This window comes from Cricetulus griseus, chromosome 8, assembly GCF_003668045.3.
Source record: "Cricetulus griseus strain 17A/GY chromosome 8, alternate assembly CriGri-PICRH-1.0, whole genome shotgun sequence".
NCBI classification, from domain to species: domain Eukaryota; kingdom Metazoa; phylum Chordata; class Mammalia; order Rodentia; family Cricetidae; genus Cricetulus; species Cricetulus griseus.
Genome location: NC_048601.1, coordinates 57,319,103 through 57,340,913, shown reverse-complemented (window position 1 = coordinate 57,340,913; position 21,811 = coordinate 57,319,103). Strand labels below are relative to the sequence as shown.

General features: G+C 36.7%; 1 protein-coding gene across 9 annotated transcripts in view; it reads left to right on the top strand.

The window, feature by feature from the left end:
- The window catches only part of Znf638 (zinc finger protein 638), a 69,612-nt gene that overhangs the window by 19,483 nt on the left and 28,318 nt on the right, over nt 1-21,811 (top strand). For all 9 annotated transcript variants that reach the window (XM_035448887.1, XM_035448885.1, XM_035448883.1 and 6 more), the window contains 8 exons: nt 5,165-5,203; nt 6,742-7,043; nt 8,281-8,555; nt 10,244-10,396; nt 12,213-12,335; nt 17,355-17,413; nt 17,592-17,644; nt 19,237-19,287. In XM_035448887.1, coding sequence (XP_035304778.1) covers nt 5,165-5,203; nt 6,742-7,043; nt 8,281-8,555; nt 10,244-10,396; nt 12,213-12,335; nt 17,355-17,413; nt 17,592-17,644; nt 19,237-19,287 — 1,055 coding nt within the window. The remainder of the gene's footprint in view (nt 1-5,164; nt 5,204-6,741; nt 7,044-8,280; nt 8,556-10,243; nt 10,397-12,212; nt 12,336-17,354; nt 17,414-17,591; nt 17,645-19,236; nt 19,288-21,811) is intronic.

The window sequence follows — 21,811 nt, the reverse complement described above, 5'->3', positions numbered from 1 at the left end:
GAATTTTTGGACTAAGGATGTAGCTCTTTGTCTAGCATGTGTGAGTTCCTAGGTCCAATCCCTAGTACTACAAAACAAAATTTAAAAAATAAAAGAATTTTGTTACTCATTTTCCACTAGGGTTTTTTCTTTTTTTGGGCAGGAGGAGTAGAGCCTATTGCTGACTTCTTTCTGTGGAGGTGGGAATGCAGATTTCAACTTATTTAGGTTTTGAACTGTAGGCAAACAGGGTAAAGGTAAATTCAGAGTGTTGTTGGGTTAGCTTATAAACAACATCTGAAGCACACAGCAACAAATAAAACTAATTTACCTCTTCCAAGAGTTTTGATTCATTTATACTGAAAGATACTTTGTTGATCAGCTGTTACTATTAATTGTGGGGGTTGGGTGCAATGAATTTTACTGATATTCAAGAGGGTAGGGCTTCCTAAGTCCCTCGTCTTCTTTTGAGGATCTGGGATGGAAACTGAAGGAAGGTGGCTCAGGGTTTGGGGCTAAGTTGTGATAGGAACTCTTCAGCATCTGAGTGAGGACATCTCTCTTCCTCTTCATTTGTTATTGTTGGGGTAGCTGATCCAGGCTGTCTTAGCTGTTGTACTATTGTTATGAAGAGACACCATGACCAAGCAGTTCTTAAAGAAAGCATTTGATTAAGGACTTGCTTATAGTTTTTCAGGGTGTCTTAGCTGTTGTTCTATTGCTATGAAGAGACACATGACCAAGCAGTTCTTAAAGAAAGCATTTGATTAAGGACTTAATTACAGTTTTATAGAGTTAGTCCATGATCATCACAGTGGGAAGCAGACAAGCATGGCACTAGAACAGTACCTGAGAGCTTTACATCCAGATCCATAGGCAGAGGGTGGGGATAGGGCAGGGGACAGAGAAGAGAGACAGAGACAGACTGGGCCTGGTGTGGCTATTTGAAACCTCAAAGCCCACTTCCAGTGGCCACTTATACTCCAATGATCACATCTCCCAATCTTTCCCAAACAGTTCCACTAACTGGGAACTAAACGTTCAGACACATGAGCCTATGTGGCCCATTTTCATTAAAACTACCACACAGGGCTTCTTACTCTTTGGAAGCCATGTAGGCCATGAAGTCTACCACCCTGTTGCCATAGCCACATTCATTGTCATACCAGGAAATGAGCTTGACATAGTTGTTAAGAGCAATGCCAGCTCTAACAGCAAAGGTAAAAGAGTGGACGTGGTTGCTAAAGTTGTAGTAGACAACCTGGTCCTCAGTATAGCCCAGGATGCCCATTAGTGGACCCTTCAGTGCCTGCTTTACCATCTTTATGTTATTGTACTGGCAGCTGTTTCCAGGTGGCATGTCAGATCCATCAGCGGCACATTGGAGATAAGAAAATGAAAGCACATGCCAGTGAACATTATGATCAGCTATAGGATGACCTTGCCATAGCCTTGGCAATACTAGTGGATATAGGAATGCTGTTCTAGCCATCATGCCACAGCTTCCTAGAGGGGGTGTCCACAATCTTCTGGGTGATAATGGCATAAACAATGGTCATGAGTCCTTCAACAATGCCAAATGGTTGTAGATAAGCTTGGTCAGGGGCTAAGCAGTTGGTGGGGCAGGAGTATTGCGACAGTCTTTTGTGAGTTGTCATATTTCTCGTAGTTCATGCCCATTACAAACGTGGCATCAGCTGAAGGGGCAGAGATGGCCACCCCTTTGTCTCTACCTGGCAAGTGGGACTTCTCCATAGTGGTGAAGATACCAGTAGTCTATAACATACTTTGCACTAACATCATCCCTTTTGTTGATGGGATCTTACTTCTAGAATATGGAGATGGCTTTCCCATTGATAGCAAGCTTCCATTCTCAGCCTTTACTGTGCTGTGAAACTTGTATTGATTAGAGTCAATCTGGAACGTGTAGAACATTTAGTTGAGGTCAATGAAGGGTCATTGATGGCAACAGTATCAATTTTGTAAAATTTGAAAGTAGCCCCTGTGACCAGGCATCCAGTATAGCTAAATGTTTCCTCTGACCTCTGCCATTGTGTCTCAGGGACAAAGCTGTTAATGCATGAGGAGATTCAACTGTCTCTGGAACAGGGAGGAGCAGAGAGTCTATTTTGTACCTTTTATCGTGCTGCTGAGATTGAATTCTTGAATGTTGTTAATTTAATATAGTCACTATGTCCAATTACTAGTAGGTTATAGATTAGTAAATTTAGGATGAAGATGTAGTCTTTCTTAACCTTCTTTGAAACTCCTATACCTGATACTTCTTTTTCTCCCTGATTCTTTGTTCTTACATTGTTTTTTCTTTAAGTGTTAGCAAGCATAAGATTCTATTCTCGGACTCCATGTTTATACATTTACTGTGTTACTTTGGCTTCTTTATGTTTAATTTCTAAATATCCCAGTCTTTATCTTTCCCCTTAATTCCAGATACTCATTTATACATGTTCTTGAAAAATTCCCTTACTAATTTTGCTTTAGAAATGTTCATGAAGGGCCCAGCAAGATGGTCTTGCTTGCCATGCAACCTGATTACCTGAACTCTGTCCCTGGAGGCCACGTAAAGGTGGAAAGGTACAAACAGAACTGACTCTACAAAGTTCTCTGATCAATTGTGTGCCATGGCTTACACAGCTGCACATATATTCATACAGTAAGAATTTTTTAATTGAAATAAATGTTTACAAACTCCCATTGCTGCTGCTGCTTTTTTTTTTTTTTTTTTTTTTTTTTTTTTTTTTTTTTGGAGGGGGATTTCTCTGTGTAGCCTGGCTGTCCTGGAACTCACTCTGATCCACCTGCCTCTGCTTCCCAAGTGCTGGGATTAAAGGCATTCGCCACCACACCTGGCTGTCTTATTTTGTTGTGAAAGTTTATAACCTGATTTCAGGGGGCTTCCTAATTTGTTTCTTTCTCTAATACAGTGGTTCTCAATCTGTGGGTCACAACACCTTTGGAGCTCCAATGACCATCAGAAAACACAGTATTTACATTACAACTTAAAACGGTAGCAAAATTACAGTTATGAAGTAGCAGTTAAAATAATTTTATGATTGGGGGTCATTACAACATAAGGAACTGTCTTAAAGGGTCTTAACATTAGGAAGGTTGAGAACCACTATTCTAAAGAAACCATTCTATATTGTTTCCTTTTTATTATGCCCTTCATTACTTCTCTGCTGCAGCAACCAGTGCCTGGAGTAGGACCAACTGGGGTTTGTCTCCAGGTTCTTCTTTGTTCCACCATGTTAGCTGTAACCAAGTCCAGGCCTGTTAATAGATTTTCTTTTTCTTTTTGAGACAGGTTCTCAACAAGTAGCCCTGGCTGACCTGGAACTTGCATATGTATACCAGGATTGTCTTCAACTCACAGAGAGAATGTCTGCCTCTGCCTCTCCAATGCCAAGATCACCAATACATTTTAAAGAATTACCTAAATAGCTGCTGGATATAACTTAAAAGAGTATGCTACAATGTTCTGTGTGTTCTGTGTGTCCCAACAGAAAGTATGAAAATGATATGTTCCTTGGAGGTTCGTTTGTAAATTATGTATATGCATGTGTGTCTGTATGTGGGTATGTGTCTATCAGTATAGGTGCCTACAAGGCCAGAAGCATCAGATTCTCCTGAAAGACTTGATATGGATGCTTCTCTTCAAGAACAGGACACCTTCTTAACTTTGACAAACCTTTTCAGCCTTCCTCTAGAATTTTATAAAATGGGTGACATACTTGTCTTTGTCTTCCCCTACATGTATGGGGTTGGGGGTTCAGTGGGGGAGTGCATTGTGTATATAGACTTGTATTGGCCACAGGTCAACATTGGATGTGGATCCTTAGGAGCCGTTCATGTTCATTTTTGAGACAGTATCTCTCACTGAGACCTGGGTCTCATAGTTATGTTAGGCTAGTTGACTATGAGCACAAGGTATCTGCATATCTACATCCTCAGCGTTGAGATTACAAGCACACAGCTTGTAATAGCCAGCTTTTACATGAGTTTGGAGTTCAAATTCTGGCCCTCCATCTTGTGCAACAAGTTCTTTACACACTGAGCTATCTTCTCAGCCAGTGTCTCATGTAGAGCATCAACCTCCTAATGTTGTAACCCTCAAATACAGTTCCTCATGTTGTGTGATCCCCAGCAACAAAGTTATTTTCGTTGCTTCTTTGTAACTATAATTTTGCTACTGTTATGAACTGTAATGTAAATATTTAATATGTGAGCAACCCTGTGAAAGGGTCATTCAACCTGAAAAGGGGTCTCAATCCACAGGTTAAGAAATGCTAATGTGTGGGCGATAGTGGTGCCCACCTTTAATCCCAGCACTCTGTAGGCAGAGACAGGTGGATCTCTGAATTCAAGGCCAGCCTGGTCTATAGAACTAGTTCCAGGACAGCCAAAGCTTCACAGAGAAACTCTATCTTAGAAAAAGAGAGAGAGAGAGAGAGAGAGGGAGGGAGGGAGGGAGGGAGGAAGAGAAGGAAGGAAGGAAGGAAGAAAGAAAGAAAGAAAGAAAGAAAGAAAGAAAGAAAGAAAGAAAGAAAAGAGAAATGCTAATGTAGATGAAGATGACCTTGAACTCTATCCTTTTTTCACCTCCCAAGTGCTGGGAAAGCAGCTATGAACCACCATGTCTAGCATCTCCTCTACTCTTTGTTTATCCCTACCTAGACTAATATTCTATACCTTAAAAAACTTGGTATACTATTTTTTTTTTGATTTTTAAAAAATTGTGGTCTTAACAAAAATTGAGGTCTTTAATGTTTTTCTGATGTATCTACAATGTGATACCTTGATCAGATAGTGAATTAGTCATAAAAATGTTATTCTCGAAAAATTTCATATTTCAACTTTTTAAAATTTTTTTGGGCCAGGATTTCTCTGTGTAGCCCTGGCTGTCCTGGAACTCACTCTGTAGACAAAGCTAGCATTCAATTTACAGAGATCTGCCTGCCTCTGCCTCCTGAGTGCTGGGATTAAAATGTGTGTCGACACCACCTGGTCATATTTCAGCTTCTTAAATTATATATAAACTTAAGTTTGAGCAGTTCTGACACGTTTCAAGGATTAATTGATTGTTAATTAAATGATTAATTTTATTAATTAAATGACTAAAATATTATATTGCTTGAACTATCATTAATAGTGTTTATGTTTCAAATAGATACCCTGATTGGAACCCTGAGATCCTCCCATCAAGAAGGTAATATTTTTTAATAGTATTAGTTATTACAACTTTGTTTCCTTTTAAAAGTAAACAAATTTTTAGAAGATATTTTTTGGAATTCTCATCTTTTATCATGGTTTTGGGTTTTGTTGTAGACAGAGTCCTGGCTAGCCTAGAACTCTGTATATAGAACAGGCTGGTCTTGAACTCAGAGATCCACCTACCTCTGTCTCGCAGGTGCTAGGATTAAAGGTAGGTGTGTGTGGGGGGGGGTGTGTCTATACTCTGCTATTCTGTTTATTTTTAAACAGCTGGCAAATGAAAAAATGGTGGGTCTTTTTATTCCAGTTTAAATGTGCTTTCTTCTATCGACTTTCACTTTCTTTAGTCTTAATATTTTATTCTGATCCTATTATCATTTTGTGTTTGTGGGTACTTAATTATAAATATATAAATAACTTGAATGCTGAGAACTATCTTACTTAGTTCTCAGTTCCTTTGGGGTCTGCACACAAATGTACAGAATTCGGTGTGAAGTATGTTTAACTGGCATAATCTTTCAGAGAAAATTCATTGAAAAATAGTTTATATAATTTCCAGCCAGGTGGTGTAACACACACCTTTAATCCTAGCACTTAGAATAGAGAAGCAGGTGGATCTCTGTGAGTTTCAGGCCAGCCTGGTCTACAGAGTGAGTTCCAGGACAGCCAGGGCTGCACAGTGAAACCCTATCTTGACAAAAACAAATTCCTAATTTCTTTACATAAATTAAAATAATTGCAAAATAAATGATACAGAGAAAAACATAAGAAATAGATAAAAATACTCTAGTGCAAACTAGAAAGAAGAGGGTTCTAAGCAAACTGCAGGTTAATTGTCTGTTCAGATTACTTTTTCTGTGCTCATAAGAGTAGATACATTTTTCATTCATTCTTTCGTTTATTTTGTGTGTGTTGGCACACGAGTATGTGACATATGCCATGGTGCTTGTGGATGTCAGAGGACAGCTTTCCAGAGTTGGTTTTCTGCAACCTTGTGAGGGTCTGGGGATCAAACTCAGGTTGTCAGGTCTGCTTACAAAGCAGCTCTATTCACTGAACTGGTTTGCTAGCCCAGTAGCTTCTTTTAAATAAACTATTACTGAACCAGGCATGGTAGTTCATACCTATAATCCCAGGGTTAGGAAACTGAGATTGAGAATTTCCACAAGTTCAGAGTTAGCCTGGGTAGGCTACATACTGAGATCCTGTCTCTAAAAGACAAGCAAGCAAGCAAACAAAAAATACATTGAGAGGTCTGGAGAGATTGCTCATTGGTTAAGAATACTTAATGCTCTTGTCGAGGACCTGAATTTAGTTACTAGCACTCACGTGGGGTGGCTCACAACAATGTACAATCCCAGTTCTAAAGATCTGGTATCTCCATGGGCACCTGGACATACATGCACACTTGTACACACTTACAAATAATAAGTAATGAAAACAAATATTTGTTTAAAAAGCTACTTTTGATATTTAATATAGTTTAAATCTACATTGAATTGCTGAATCTTGTTTTTGTTTTCTCCTCTGTAGAAGTGAGAGCAATAGGAAAGAAAATGAAACTCCAAGAAGACGTTCTCATTCTCATTCCCCCAGTCCCAGGCATTCTAGGAGATCAAGCTCAAGTCACAGATACCATCGATCTCGAAGTCCAGCTCGTTATAGCTATAGACCAAGGAGTCGAAGTCCAAGAATTTGCCATCGTTTCATTTCTAAATACAGATCCAGATCCAGATCCCGTTCTCCATATAGAAGTCGAAATCTCATTAGAAGAAGCCCAAAGTCCTACCGGTCAGTTAGCCCTGAAAGGACCTCAAGAAGATCAGTGAGATCAGGTACAGTAATGATCCTGATGCCATCACTTTGTTTGGAATTTTGGAAATGAACTGTTGTATTTTAGTAAGTTTTAAAGTTGCTATATGAAATTGGACTCACACTTGAGAGTTGGCAAGATGTATGGAAAGTTTAGTTCATCTGCATCCATTTTAAAAATCAAGGACCAAGTTGGTCGGTGGTAGTACATGCCTTTAGTCCTAGTATTAGTGAAGTAGAGGCAGGTGGATCTCTTTGAGTTGCCAGCCTGGTCTACAGAGTATGTTCCAGAACAGCCAGGACTGTACAGAGAAGCCTGCCTCAGAAAAACAAAGACATGCATGCATGCATGCATATATGCATACATAACCAAGGACCTAACATCAACCATGGTGGTACACACCTGTGATTCCAGCAAACTGGGAGGCTCAGGTGAAGGATCAAGATTTCAAGATTCTCTGCTACAAATATAGTAAGTTTGAGTCCAATCTCATATTTTGAATAATTATGTCTTAATTATTTAATGTTTTAATGATCTTTCTAAAAACTTATTTATTAAAATATATAACTACATGCATACATAAACATACGTGCATACATAGCCTATAATGAAAGAAACCCTTGTTCATGTTAAGGTAGTACCTTGAACATATCTTCAGTTATATTCAATATATTTTAAGAAATTGAATGGAAATAGAAATAAGTAAAAAGTGTAAGCTGGCTAATCTCAGTATAGTTCAAAACCTTAAGTCCCCCCCATAGGGTTCTACAAGATCTTTTCCTTTTCTAAGAACTTATCTATGTTCTAGTTGACTTTATTTGTACTTTGAACCAAAATTGTGTATCCACCATACATAATGGGTACAGAAGCAGGGATTTATAAAAAAGCAACTCTGGCTTCCTGAGTTTGTCAAGAGACTCTACAACAAAAACTTTGGGGACTGTTGACTTAAGGAAGTATGTAGTGTGTGTGTTCTCTATTAAGGTTGAGAATGGCTCTGTAATCTTACTCAAGTTATTCTTAGTGTCTTGAAATGATTCTTTTTAAAAATTTGCTAGATTGTATGATTTGTCTTGTAACATAATTTTTCATTAAACAAATATTTGCTTAATAAAATGCTTGAGTAAGTAGTTAATATACTCTTAGAAATAAAATCCAAAGAAACAAGACAACAGGACTAGATTGTCATAAGAGTGCTCTGTGCTTTTCTTTTTAATTTGTACATATGTATAGATGTTTTTGGTTTTTTTTTTAACCAGATAGAAAAAAGGCAGTAGAAGATGGAGGACAACGTTCTATACATGGGACAGAAGTTAATAAACAGAAAAACATTGAAGCAGTTGATAAAGGACTCTTACCAGCCCAAAAGCCTAAACTTGCCAGTGGAACAAAGCCATCAGTGAAATCTGTAAGCTCTATAAAGAGTGACTCACATTTAGGAGAACATGCGGCTCACAAGTTTAAGAATCTTGAAGATGACACCTTACCAGAAGGTAAACAGGTGTCTGGTAAAGGTGCTTTTATCCAGCGGAAGGTCAGTAATTCTTTTATGGATTAGCACAAGTGTACCTGCATTTACTACTATGACAAGCAGAAAAAAAAAATTGGGTCTTTGGAGTCATATTTCCAATAAAGTTGAAATAAATATTTGTTAAATTACTTTGATGTGAGATAATTGTTTTCTTATGAATAATAAAAGTCTAATAATTCAGTATTGTAGTTTAGGAATGTCAGATGTTTAGTGTTTCATGTAGTTTAGGAATGCCAGGTGTTTAGTGTTTGATGTGCCAAAAAAAGTTACAGTCACAGTAATACTATGCTCCTTTAGTGTCGTGAGGCAGGCTGAAGCAGAAGGCTTCTTACAGACACTGTCTCAGAAGAAAAACATACAGTGTGATTTATTGATGAAACTTTTTGTTAGCTATAGAAGCTGTGTGGCTGGCAAAATGAGTGTAGCCAGCATTAATGAGTCTTAATAATTTTTATCAGCTAGAAATGTGAGAATTGATAATTTCTTTTTTTTCTTTAATTTATTTAATTTTTACAAATTATATTTTCACATGTCAATCCCTTCTCCCTCTCCCCCCTACCCCTGAGAATTGATAATTTCTGTCTATACTTTCTGTGTAGTAACGTAGTTTTTTTTTTTTTTTTTGTCCTTGTATATTGGCATATTTTATAACCTATTTGTTAATATATTGAGATACTGTATATTTGGTTGAATTATTGTTAAATAATATCTCCTAAACTGTCATAATAACTCCAATAGGCCTAATATTTTTGTGGTGTTGTAACATGTACTTCTGAAATTGTCCAAATATTGAAGACTTTCAACAATTATATTCTTGGTTCTAAAAGATTATATTTTATTGGTTAATCTTAAAACAATCAATATGTAAATACTGAAGTTTGAGATCATTAGGAACGAATATTGAGTATAGGGAAAATTTATAATTAATCTGATAAGATTTTGTGTCAGGACTTCTGTTGACGGAATTTTCAAAAAGTTGATTTTTGGTAAATTTTGTATTATAGTAATGTGTAGTCATTATATACACTATATATTTTATGTATAATATTCCTCATTCCCTTTTTTTGTTTTTGTTTGTTTTGAGACAGTCTTACTATGTAACTCTGACTGTTCTGGAACTCACTATATATACCAGGCTGTCCTGGAACTCACAGGGATCTGTTTGCCTCTGCCTCCTGAGTACTGAGATTAAAGACATATACTACTCTGGCTTGTTTCTTACTTCATTTTTTTTTAAATAAACATTAAACAATAAATACTTTTTATTATGACTTACAGATGATGACTTGTTCACCTTTCTAGACTTTGGTCTTTCCCAGAAAGAACACAAGCTCATTATTCTCTAGCTCATGACTATCTGCTCTGCCACATATGCCCAGTCTTGGGGCAGTGCAGGCAAGCAGCTTTCCTTGTATTTTTCTTTTAAAAGACAGTATCTTGCCATAATGCCCAGGTTGGTCTTAAACTTTGATAATCCTCACCCTCTTAAATGCTGGCATTAGAAAAGTACCACCACACCTGGCATTCATGGGTCCCAGCCCTTGAATTACTGGAATGTAGAATGAACAAAGCTATAATATCTGTAAGAGATCCATAAAGATAGTAAGATGGTTAGTAGAGATTATATGTGGAGTTGTGATTACTGTACCTTGTGGCTTATGTGTTTTCTTTTTAATTTTCTTTCATTCCAGATTCGGCTTCGGAAAGATCAGTCTTTGAGTTCCAATTCAATTCTTCTTGTATCTGAACTGCCAGAGGATGGCTTTACGGAAGAAGATATTAGAAAAACATTTCAGCCATTTGGGAACATTAGCGATGTCCTCCTTGTTCCTTGTAGAAATGAGGTGAGTCATCAGTCATTTGTGAAAATTCAGGCAAACTTGTTGCTTTTATGTTGATTGATGTTGTTGGTATCTTAGCTGCTTATGCTGTGAATGTCATTATTCACTGACAATTAACATAAATGTTCCACAGTATTTGTATTGTGAGAGAATGAAAAGCTCCCAAGAATGAACAAGGTCCAGGGAATAGACATGTTTATACAGTAAAGGGTCAGATAATTTGAGGTTTTGTAGGCTGATCATAGAGTCACAGGTATCTTTTGCCATTGTGGTATAGAAGGTAGGTATCAATATGTAAATGAGAAAGTATTGCTGTGTCTCTTAAAATTGTAAAAATAATGTGAATTTGGGCACAAAATTAAGTTATATAAAATAACTAAATGGTTTCCTTTGTATAGTTATTATGTTTTACATGTATGCTATATTTCTAATAAAGTTTATGAATTGTGTACCAACCCTAGATTGAGAGTTACTGTGAGTTAAGGCAAAGGGAGGAAATGGTAATTGCTTTTAAGCAAGAGGCTTTAAAAATTTTGGGGCTTGTGGTTCAGGATTTAGCTCAGTGATAGAGTGCTTGCTAGGCTTTGGGATTTGGTCCTCAGCTCAAAATGTCCCACCTATGTTCATGCATGCAATTTTAATTAAATGCCCTGGACTACAAAGAAATGAATATAAGAAAAAGACTCTCTAGAAAGATGAAGGGGGTTGGTGAAGGCAGGGCATAAGAAAAGATCTTGATGATCATATCAGATGTGATACCTAGAGATCAAAAGTGAGTCTCATTTCACTAGATTAAAAACTTGCGCTGACCTAGGATATTTCTTAGAGATTTCTATGGAAACTAAAAGCCTGGAATTTCTTTCAGTTTTTAAAAATATATCTCTATGTGCATGGGTGTTCTGTCTTCATGTAGTCTGTACACCACATGTGTGCATGATACCTGCTGCAGGTGCTGGCACCTGAACCCAGATCCTCTGGAAAAGCATCCAGTACTCTTAACTGCTGGACCATCTCTCCAATCCATTCCTCATTTCTCATTACTTGGGGTTATTTGCTCAGTGAATCTGAATTGTCAGTAAAAATAGCTAACATTTGTTTGGTAGTTCCCAACCTTGGTTTTTTTTTTTTTTTTTTTTTTTTTTTTTTTTTTTTTTTTTAAATCAGGCTTAAAGAAAGCTAGACCATGGAGCTGGAGAGATGGCTCAGAGGTTAAGAGCACTGACTCTTCTTCTAGAGGTCCTGAGTTCAGTTCCCAGCAACCACATGGTGGCTCACAACCACCTTGAATGAGATCTGGTACCCTCTGCTGGCATGCAGGCAGAAGACATAATAAATAAGATCTTTAAAAAAAAAAAAAAAAAAGAAAGAAAGAAAGAAAGAAAGCTAGGCCAGATCTTGGCTACCTTCCTGTTGTTAAGTTAGCCATTTCTTCTTATTTTAGGAGCCTGCCATGGACTCATCCCTTATCTTTGTAATGGTATAGAAATTATATAAAGATAAATATTATGTGCGAAACAACCTTAAGATCAAATTATAGGTTAGCAAAACAAACCAAAAAAAGCATCTGTTCTTGAGATAACTTCATAGTTTTCTGTTCCACAGAGAATCATTAAGTCCATTTTAAAATGCAGAGTCATAAGCCAGGTGAGGTGGCATATGAGATGTGGGGACAGTAGGGTCAAATTTTGAAGAGCAGCCTTGGCTACATAGCAATTTAAGGCCAGCCATTATGAGACTCTGTCTCAAACATTTTTAAATATAAATAAAATGTATCTTTTAAAGATAGATTTTTTTCATTCACAAAAAAAATTTATTTTAGGCTTATTTGGAGATGGAGTTTAGAAAAGCAGTTACTGCAGTCATGAAGTACATTGAAACAACACCTCTTGAAATAAAAGGAAAAAGTGTGAGAGTATGCGTTCCAGGAAAGAAAAAAGCACAGGTAAATTGAATTTATATGTTTTGTTACTTTAACTTTCTAAATGTGTGGGTTATGTATAAATCTTAGTCCAAAAGATTAAAAAACTTATCTATATCTATATCTGTCTATGTACCACCACAACTAGTATAAAACTAAGTGATGAACAATGGACTAAGTCAATATATTTCCAACTTAACAAACCTGAAATGCTTACTGGCTTGTAAAGGAGAAATAATATTGACAGCATTATAGGAGTCCCCATAACTCCAATTCTTAAACCTTCTCTTCTGCCTACAGGTAATCCTTGGTTTCTGAAACCATAATTATGATTACAGGTTTTGGACTTTAAATCAATATAATCTTTTCTGTTTTCTGGAGCTTTTGTTTCTTTAGAAATATCAATGTTTCGGGAGCTGGAGAGATGGCTCCGTGGTTAAGAGCACTGGCTGCTCTTCCAGAGGTTCTAAATTTGATTTCCAGCAATCACATGGCAGCTCACAACCATCTGTAGTGGGATCTCATGCCCTCTTCTGGAATAAAGGCATACGTGTAGATAGAGTACTCATATGCATAAAATAAATATTTAATAATAAAATGTGTTTAGGTTTCCTAGACCATTTTCTATGCTGCAAATGTTCATAGATACTATCTATAGAATAATTTAGCTTTTCATTTGCTATGGAATACCTTTAGAGATTTATAAGTACATATTCCTCAGTCAGTAGTAATTTAACCTGAAAAGTAATTGAGGCATTAGCCCATTCCTTATGACTTCTATGTTGTGTTGTGTGATTATAATAATGATTATCCTGTTGGTTTCTTTTGGATAGATACTTGAATTATTCCTCCTTTTTTCATTTCCAAAAGCAAGACTTTAGGTAACTCCTTATGACTTTTATAGGCTTTCCTTTTGTATTTCTGATTGTACACACCAGAATAGTTGTTGGCTGAAGGATGTAGGAGTTAATGCATCACCTTTAGAGTAGCTGCAGTCATTTACAACCTTGTGATTTAGGAGAACTGGTACACTTGTAGCACCATCTTAATCTCTTCAATTAAAAAAATCTAGTAAGACATGCTGTATTATTTTAAAAATAATAATTATTAGCTAATTAAGTTAACTGTTGAATTTCCTGTATCTTTTCTCACTTTTCTATTGATATTTTTGTTGGTTTTCTGGAGAATAGAGTATCACTGTATTGCCCAGGTTGACCTCAAATTCCTATCCCTTTGCTTCAGCTTCCCTGGTACTCTTAGAAACATGAGCCACCACATGCAACTTTCTATAGTGGTCTTTATCTTCAGATGAAAAAAATTAATTTATAGGTGTTCATTATCTTCGATATTAATTTAGTTTTCTGTATTCTATCTAGAAAGTATTATCTTCAGTATGTTATTTGTGTGTATGTATATGACATTTAAATTTTCCATATACTGGAAATGAGCCAGTAAGATGGCTCAGTGATGTAAGGCACTTGCCATCAAACATGATGACTTGAGTTCAATTTCTGGAACCCACATGATGAAAGGAGAGAACCAACCAACTTGTTAAAGTTGTTCTTTGATCTCCACACTTGTATTATGGGATAGGCATATACACAAAAGACACACAATGAATAAAATAAATGTAAAAAGTATTTTTAATTTATGTATACTTGAATGCATTTGTAGTTTCTTCTATGCAGTTTACTTGTTTACTTGTCGTGTTTTATAAGATTATGTCTCTTCCAGTGCCAAAAATATAGTCACATTGTCTTCTTGTTCTGTTATTAATATGTATATAACCTATTTTAATATATTTGATATAATAGCATAGCATAAATATGTAACATATTATATACATATATATATGTAGAGAGTATAATCTGGTTGAAGTCAGTTTAATTTCCAAAAACAGGTAGGTACCTGAACTCAAAAACTCTGTGTAACCTGCCCTTCCTCACCAATTTGAAAGGTTGCCTGTGTGCAAACTATTCTACATTCATAGATGTGCTTGAGATCATTCTTTTGCATGAATATAATAATATTACTATATAGTTTTAAACTAATAACCATGTATCCTTGTCTTTTGGTAGAGTTCTTTTTCTTTGTTCTTTATTTAAATAGATGTTGATAAATCTATTTTATGTGTCTGTACATGCATACACACACATTCCTGAAGCTAAAAGACAACTTGTGAGATTTAGTCCTTTCTTACTTTTTTGGATCCTAAGCTCAAACTCAGGCATCAGGGTTGGCAGCAAGCTCCCTTAGCCACTGAGTCATCTCATCAGCCCCATTTTATTTAATATTGAACTAGATTTATAATCCATTTAGATTGTCTGATAATACTGAGATTTGACTCTTGAGTTTATATTGATGATTTTACAACATTACATCTATTCAGAAATTCAGCTTATTTACATTTTATGCTTTTTTTACAAGTTGGTTTTTTTGTGACTGTTTTAGGTCAACTTTTTAATTTGTATTTTATGGGTATGAGTGTTTTGCCTATATGTATATGTGTGCACCATGTGCATGTCTGGTGCCCTTGGAGGTCAGAAGAGAGTATTAGATACTTGAAATTGGAATTAAAAACAGTTGTGAGCTGCCATATGGGTGCTGGGCATTGAACTTAGGTCCTCGAAAAGAGCAGCCAGTATTCTTAACCACTGAGCCTTCTTTCTTTCTCCAAATTTTATACTGTAAATTTAAATTTTATTGTTTTATTTGTATGATGTGCATATAGATTCAGGCACATCTGTGCCGTGATACACATATGGAGGTCAGAGGACAGCTTTCAGGAATTGGTTCTCTTTTCACTCTGGGATCTGGGATCAAACTTAAGTTATCAGTTTGTTCAAATTCAACAAGCTTTTATCCAGTAAATAATCTTGTTGACCCAAAGTAGTTGGAATATGTAATATAAACTCTTAAGAGTCCATTGTATATAGCCCTTTATTTTGGATTTCATTTTCTGCAGTTTCAGTTACCCAGTGTCAATTATAGTATAAAAATATTAAGTGGGAAATTCTATTCCTTATGTTTAATTTGAGTGTTGTCAAATCCACACTATCTGATTTTATCATGCTAAGATATGACGAACCCTTTTGTCTAGCATATGCATGATGTATATGCTGTTGGCTCTTCAGTTACTCAGTAATGATCTCTGTTTTATGTTGACTGTTGAGAGCTCATGTACTTTTATTTTTTTTTCTTAGATTATATAACACAGTTACATAATTTCTCCCTTTACTTCCTCCAAACCCTTCCATATACCACCCCTTCCTTGCTCTCTCAAATTCATGGCCACTTTTTTTATTCCTTGCAGTTACATGCATACACACACACACACACACACACACACACACACACACACACACACTCTTAAATATAATCTTTTCAGTCTATATAGTATTGCTCATGTGTTTGAGATCATTTGGTATTGGATAACCAATTGGTGTACTCTTCCCAGAGAAGGCTTTCCTCCACTCTTCAGCATTCCTTAAGTTGCCTGTAGTTCTTTGTCTAGGGTTGAGGCCTTGTGATCTTCTCCCCTGTCCACTTGAGCGTGTATTGGTGTCATCCATGTTTAGGCAGTCATGTGGGTGAGACTTTATGGGTGTAGCTTCTGACATTACTAAGAGAAATAATCTCACAGCAAATTCCTTGCTCTTTTAACTCTTATAATTTTTCCTTCTATTTCCTCTTCTGAAATGTTCCCTGGGTCTTAGGTGGGGGAATGTTTTATTGAGACTGATCTCCACAACTCTGCATTTTGACTAGTTCTGGTTTTCTGTAATAGTCTTTTGTTGCAAAAAAGTTTCCTTTATGAAGAGTGATGGCTACACTTATCTATGGGTATAAGAACAAATGTTTAGATTGCTGTTAGGGATTATGTAGGTATAGTAAAGTTATCTTCACTAACTGAGTAGTTGGCTAGGTTTCCAGTACTAGGCATGGTTTCCCCCTTGTTGAGTGGATGTTAAAGTTCATTTTGAGAACTGATGGTTACCACCAAGATATGCACGCCACTACTGCACCCTGAGGGTTATTGTGCCAGAATGTTCATTGTTGTAGTTCATAGGCATCATATAGCTGGGTAAGACTGTTGATTGCTTCCCTCCTTTGGAAGCTAACATGGCACCTCTGGTACTTTTTGAGATAGGATTTCATTATTGTAGCTCTGGTGAGTTCCTATGTAGACTAGGCTGGCCTCTAACCTACTGAGATTGGCCTGCCTTATGCCCCTCTGTGACTCTGCACCTCTGCCTCTTGAGTGCTGGAATTAAAGGCATACACCACCCTCCCAAGAACTCATGGTACTTTTATTCAAGTAATTCTTACTTTATTCAAGAATTGCCTTAGCGGATATGTTGGCAGTCTAAATATGGCCAAGAAGCCATAAAATACTTCTTTGAAGTGAAAAGGACTATATTATGTTTTGAGAGACCACATCATGTAACTTTAATTGCAGTATATTGTGTTCTATTACCACCGTTAGTCTCTTATTTTACCTTATTTATGCATTCAGCTTTATGTGTAGTGAAAACTGTATATGGTTTCATACTACTAGAGATCTTGGAGTGCATTCCACACAAAAAGGCGAGACTACTGATTTTTTTCCTTCAGTATGATGAAAAGTTTTAAGAGCAAGGTCCATCTTGTTTTATGTTGTTGAAAGAATGTGGGTATATATAAAGGGAGGACAGAATCAGGCCCTTCTGAAGCTGTTGTAATGACCATAACATGATCACAAATTAAAGGAAGTGTAAGTAGAAAAGGGTAATGAACGGAGTGTTGGTGGCACACGCCTTTTAGTCCCAGGCAGAGGCAGTTGGATCTCTGTGATTTCAAGGCCAGCCTGGTCTACAGAGAGAGTTCCAGGATAGCCAAGGTGGTTACACAGAGAAACCCTGTCTTGAAAAGAATAATGCGTGTTTAACCTTCAGGAGTTTGAATATTTTCATTGCTGAACTGTATACATTTTTCTATATTGTGTCAACTGCCTTCTTTAGTTGGGAGAGTTAATTTTTTCCCAAATATTAATTTCCTTCTTAGAACAAAGAAATGAAGAAGAAACCTTCAGATTCCAAGAGGTTATCTGCATCTGCTTTAAGGTAAGTGAATCTGTGTTTTTATATGAAAAATTAATGTGTGTGTATGTTAAATTGTAATTTTTAAGACTACCTCTTTAACCACCATGATTATAAAATTGTACATAAACACTCCAGTTTTAGAAATTTATAGAACTTAGAACTATTTCTCAGTGGTTTCTAATTTTTTTCTTTTAAATAGAAAAGAGACAGATGCTTCAAAAACCATTAAAACTGTTACTTCAGCCTCTTTTGGTAAGTTCTAGTGTGTATGGGGGGGCATGGAGGGGAGGTTGTGTGTTTCCATTTGTGAAGTTAGAGGACACTCTCAGATGCTGGTCCTTAACTTTTGTTTTGAGGCAAAATCTTTTGTTGCAGCTGGGCATTGGTGGCGCACGCCTTTAATCCCAGTACTCGGGAGGTAGAGGCAGGCGGATCTCTGTGAGTTCAAAGCCAGCCTGGTCTACAGAGAGAGCTCCAGGACAGGCTTTAAAGACACAGAGAAATCCTGTATCGAAAAAAACAAAAAAGAAGAAGCCTCTCTTTATAATGAATGATGATGAAGTAGACTTACTACCTTCATGGGTCTACAAAGAGCTAGTTCCAGGACAGCCTCCAGAGCCACAGAGAAACCCTGTCTCGAAAAACCAAAAAAAAAAAAAAAAAGAGAGCACTGACTTCAAATGGTGGCTCACAACCATCTGTAATGAGATCTGGTGCCCTCTTCTGGCATGAAGAGACACATGCAGGCAGAATACTGTATACATACTAAATCATAAATAAGATAAAATAAAAAAGAAAAACAGGAGACAACATGCTTTTTTTTTTAAAAAAAAATCTTTTGTTGCTTGATGTTAGGAAGACATTGTTTACTGAGACTTTAATATAGGTGACCCAGACACTGTTCCTTTTGGTTTGTTGATTTGTTTGTTTTAATTTTTGTTGTTTTGTTTATTGAGACAGGATCTCTCTGCATAGCCTTGGCTGTCCTGAAACTCACTATGTAGACTAGGCTGACCTCAAACTCACAGCGGTCCTCTTGCTTCTGCCTCCCTAGTGCTGAGATTAAAAGTGTGTGCCACCACACCTGGCCTACAGGAGACTTTTAAATATTAATTAAATAATAATTAAAGAAAAAGTGAATCAGACCCTTCATTGTGAAAGATGGTAAACTTTTGCTACCACGATAGGCTGATGACTTTGTTTGTGGCCACCCAGCTCTGTAGACCAGGCTGGCCTTGAACTCAGAAAGATCTGCCTGCCTCTCCCTCCTGAATTAAAGGAGTGCACCACTTCCGCCCAGCTGTCAATATTAAACTATTTGTACAGCCTTTCTGAAGTTTAATATTATTAAATTTTATTAAATGAATGGAGGAAAATTTATATATTTGCTGCATGTGTGAATTCCATATGCATGTTCTTATGAATCTTTTGACAACTTCAGGTCTCATCGTCAGGAATGCTGTCCTCCTCCTTTTAGGCAGTGTCACTCATTTACTCTGAGCTTACCAGTCAACCCAGTTACCAGTGATCCTCCTGTCTCTGCCTTCCCAGGGCATGGATTATGTCATTGTACCCAAAATTTTTATATGATTTTTGGGAATCTAACTCATGTCATTACATTTACAAAGCAAGTACATTGCCAGCTGAGCCACCACCACCCCCAACCAACATTAAAAGTTTGCATTTTGACTTATGTAAGATTGATTGTAGGTAATAATGCTCAGGACAGAAAGGATTGGATGGAGGATGCAATGGTCTTTGAAAATTTTTCTAATGTTAGCTGTCACCTAAATCTGAATGTTGTTGTAATGTGTTATTGAAATATATTTTTCTCATTATTTTAGCCAAAACTGGACGAATAAAGCCATCTACATTCAAAGTGAACAAATTTACAGGTATATTATTTCTATATTGCCCATTTGTTTCTTGTGGTGCTAGGGATTGAATGCACTACTTTGTGTGTTCTAGGCATGTGCTCTACTATTGAGCTACACTGCCTGTCCTAAAGTATATTTTTATTAGGATTCTAGTTATTAACTAAATTGGTGAAGAATTAATTGGCTTGTATTTCATGCGATAAAGAATGTTTTAAATATATGTATTAATCTTTGAGACTAGCTATTTAGTTGTTTTCAGAATAAGATTTAATATACAGTGCTTTAATATTAATTATCAAAGAAGAAGTGTTTCTGAGAAAGAATATCATAGCTGTTTCCTTCCTCTTTCATTGAGGACTTATTTTCTTTTATATACTAGTTCTGATAAATACACATGTAATTTTCATAAGCTATAGTGTTTTGTTTATTCGAACCAGCATTCTATGTATCCCAAATGGGCCCTGAACTTGCCATGGGGTCAAGACTGGCCTTGAATCCTGGGCCTCCTGTCTCAACCTCCTGAGTGCTAGAATTACAGGTGTGCACCACCATGCCTGGTCACTGTAGTGGGTTTTTAAATAATGATTAAGATTGTTTTCACTTTACCCTGGTGTACTCCTCTCTTCTCCTTTCCCTCCTATTTCTGCTAAATATAGGTTATGGCAAGAGATATTGAGGGTAGAGAGTAGTATATTAAATTGTCTTCTCTCTTAAAAAGGGAGATAACCATTGTAATTGACAGATTTGGAATTTTCATGTAGTAGTCTGCTGTCTTATGAGGATGTCATACATTTTTAGGAAACTTTGAAATTTCATTTATTTAACAGTTTGATTTCAAGTTTATGGGATCCACAAATGAAAATTGCTGGGCTGGGAACTAAGCTGCTAGCCATCCCTTAACTGCTGAGGATAAATCTAGGCATTTTTCCTTAAATGTCTAGAATCCTCATATAAGTGGTAACATGAATTGTCTATAATGATAACAGTTATTATAAGAAATCTTTTAACTGGCTTACTAAGGGTCACTTTCAGAATGGCAAACTTGTGAATTACTAAGAATTGACTAGTTAAGTGCCAAATTGTCGGGATAGGTGCAGCAGTTACCTACCATGGACAGAGATACATTCATACATCCCAAGACATACAGTAAATGTCTGAAATTGTGGAATAATACTGAACTATATGTATTCACATACACATATACATGTACAATTAAGATTTTGAGACAGGGTCTTACTGTGTATCCTAGGATAGCTTGGACTATCAGAAGACCAAGCTGGCCTCAAACTCAAGAGATCAGCCTGCCTCTGGCTTGTTGAGTGCTGGGATTAAAGGGGGTATGCCACACCTGGCTGTGATAAAGTTTAATTTATTAATTAGGCACAGTAAGTTATATGAACTAGTCTCTCATACTCCTGATTTTTTAAAGAAAGCACTTTATGCCTTCTTGAATGGATGTATGAGTTACGAGGATCACTGTGAGACTTTAAATTACTGTGAGTAATTAAAGCTTTGGATAGCAAAGCTGCAGATATTGAGAAGGCACTTCTTTTTTGCTCATTTGCCTGTCGTTAAGTATAGTGGGTGAATATAGATTTTCTGTTTTTATGGATGTTATAATGGATCTTTTTATATGACTTATTTTAAAAGAATAGCTGTAATCTTATAATTCCTTCTATTACTAAGTTGTAACAATTACCAATCTTATGGCAGGGGTTGGGTCATCGGAGAGTACATAGAATTAAGTAATGCCCAAGCTTTAATTTGTATAAAACTTTAGTCCATGGGTAATCTAATTCTGGGCTTTCTTCTCTTTTCTTTCTTGCAAACTATACTTTTTTTATTAAATTTGTTCTTTGACAATTTTATACATGTATAAAATGAATTGCACTCACCTTTTCCCATTTCTCTCCCACCCCTGTTGCCATGTCTGCCTATTCCCTACAATAGGCTCTTTCTTTTTTGTGATTTTCCAAGATAGGGTTTCTCTGTACACAATCTTGGCTGTCCTGGAACTCACTCTATATATAGACTAGGCTGGCCTCAAACTCAGAGATCCACCTGCCTCTGCCTCCAGAGTACTGGGATCAAAGGCGTGAAACCACCACTGCCTAAGTCCTTTCTTATATCCATGTCTTTTTCTTTTGTGCTAGTTTGTCCTGTCCTTTGAAGCCTCTTGGGCTTCTCTGTGGGCAAACAATGACGATAATGATCGAATCCACCAGTAGCCATTAGTTCAGCAAGGAGGGATAGGGTTCTTTGAATCCCTCTCTGATTCATGACTAATGAATGACTGGCCCAGTCTTGTGCAGGCCCGGTAGAGATAACGTTAGCTGCTATGGTATAGTGTTTACAGTGGCCATCTTATGCCCTAAAGACAGCATTTCACAGCTCTTCTCCCTATCTTCTGACTCTTAACATTCTTTGCATATTCTCTTCTACAGTCTCTTCCTTCCTTCCTTCCTTCCTTCCTTCCTTCCTTCCTTCCTTCCTTCCTTCCTTCCTTCCTTCCTTTTTGTGAGCTTTAATGGTGTGGTGTTAT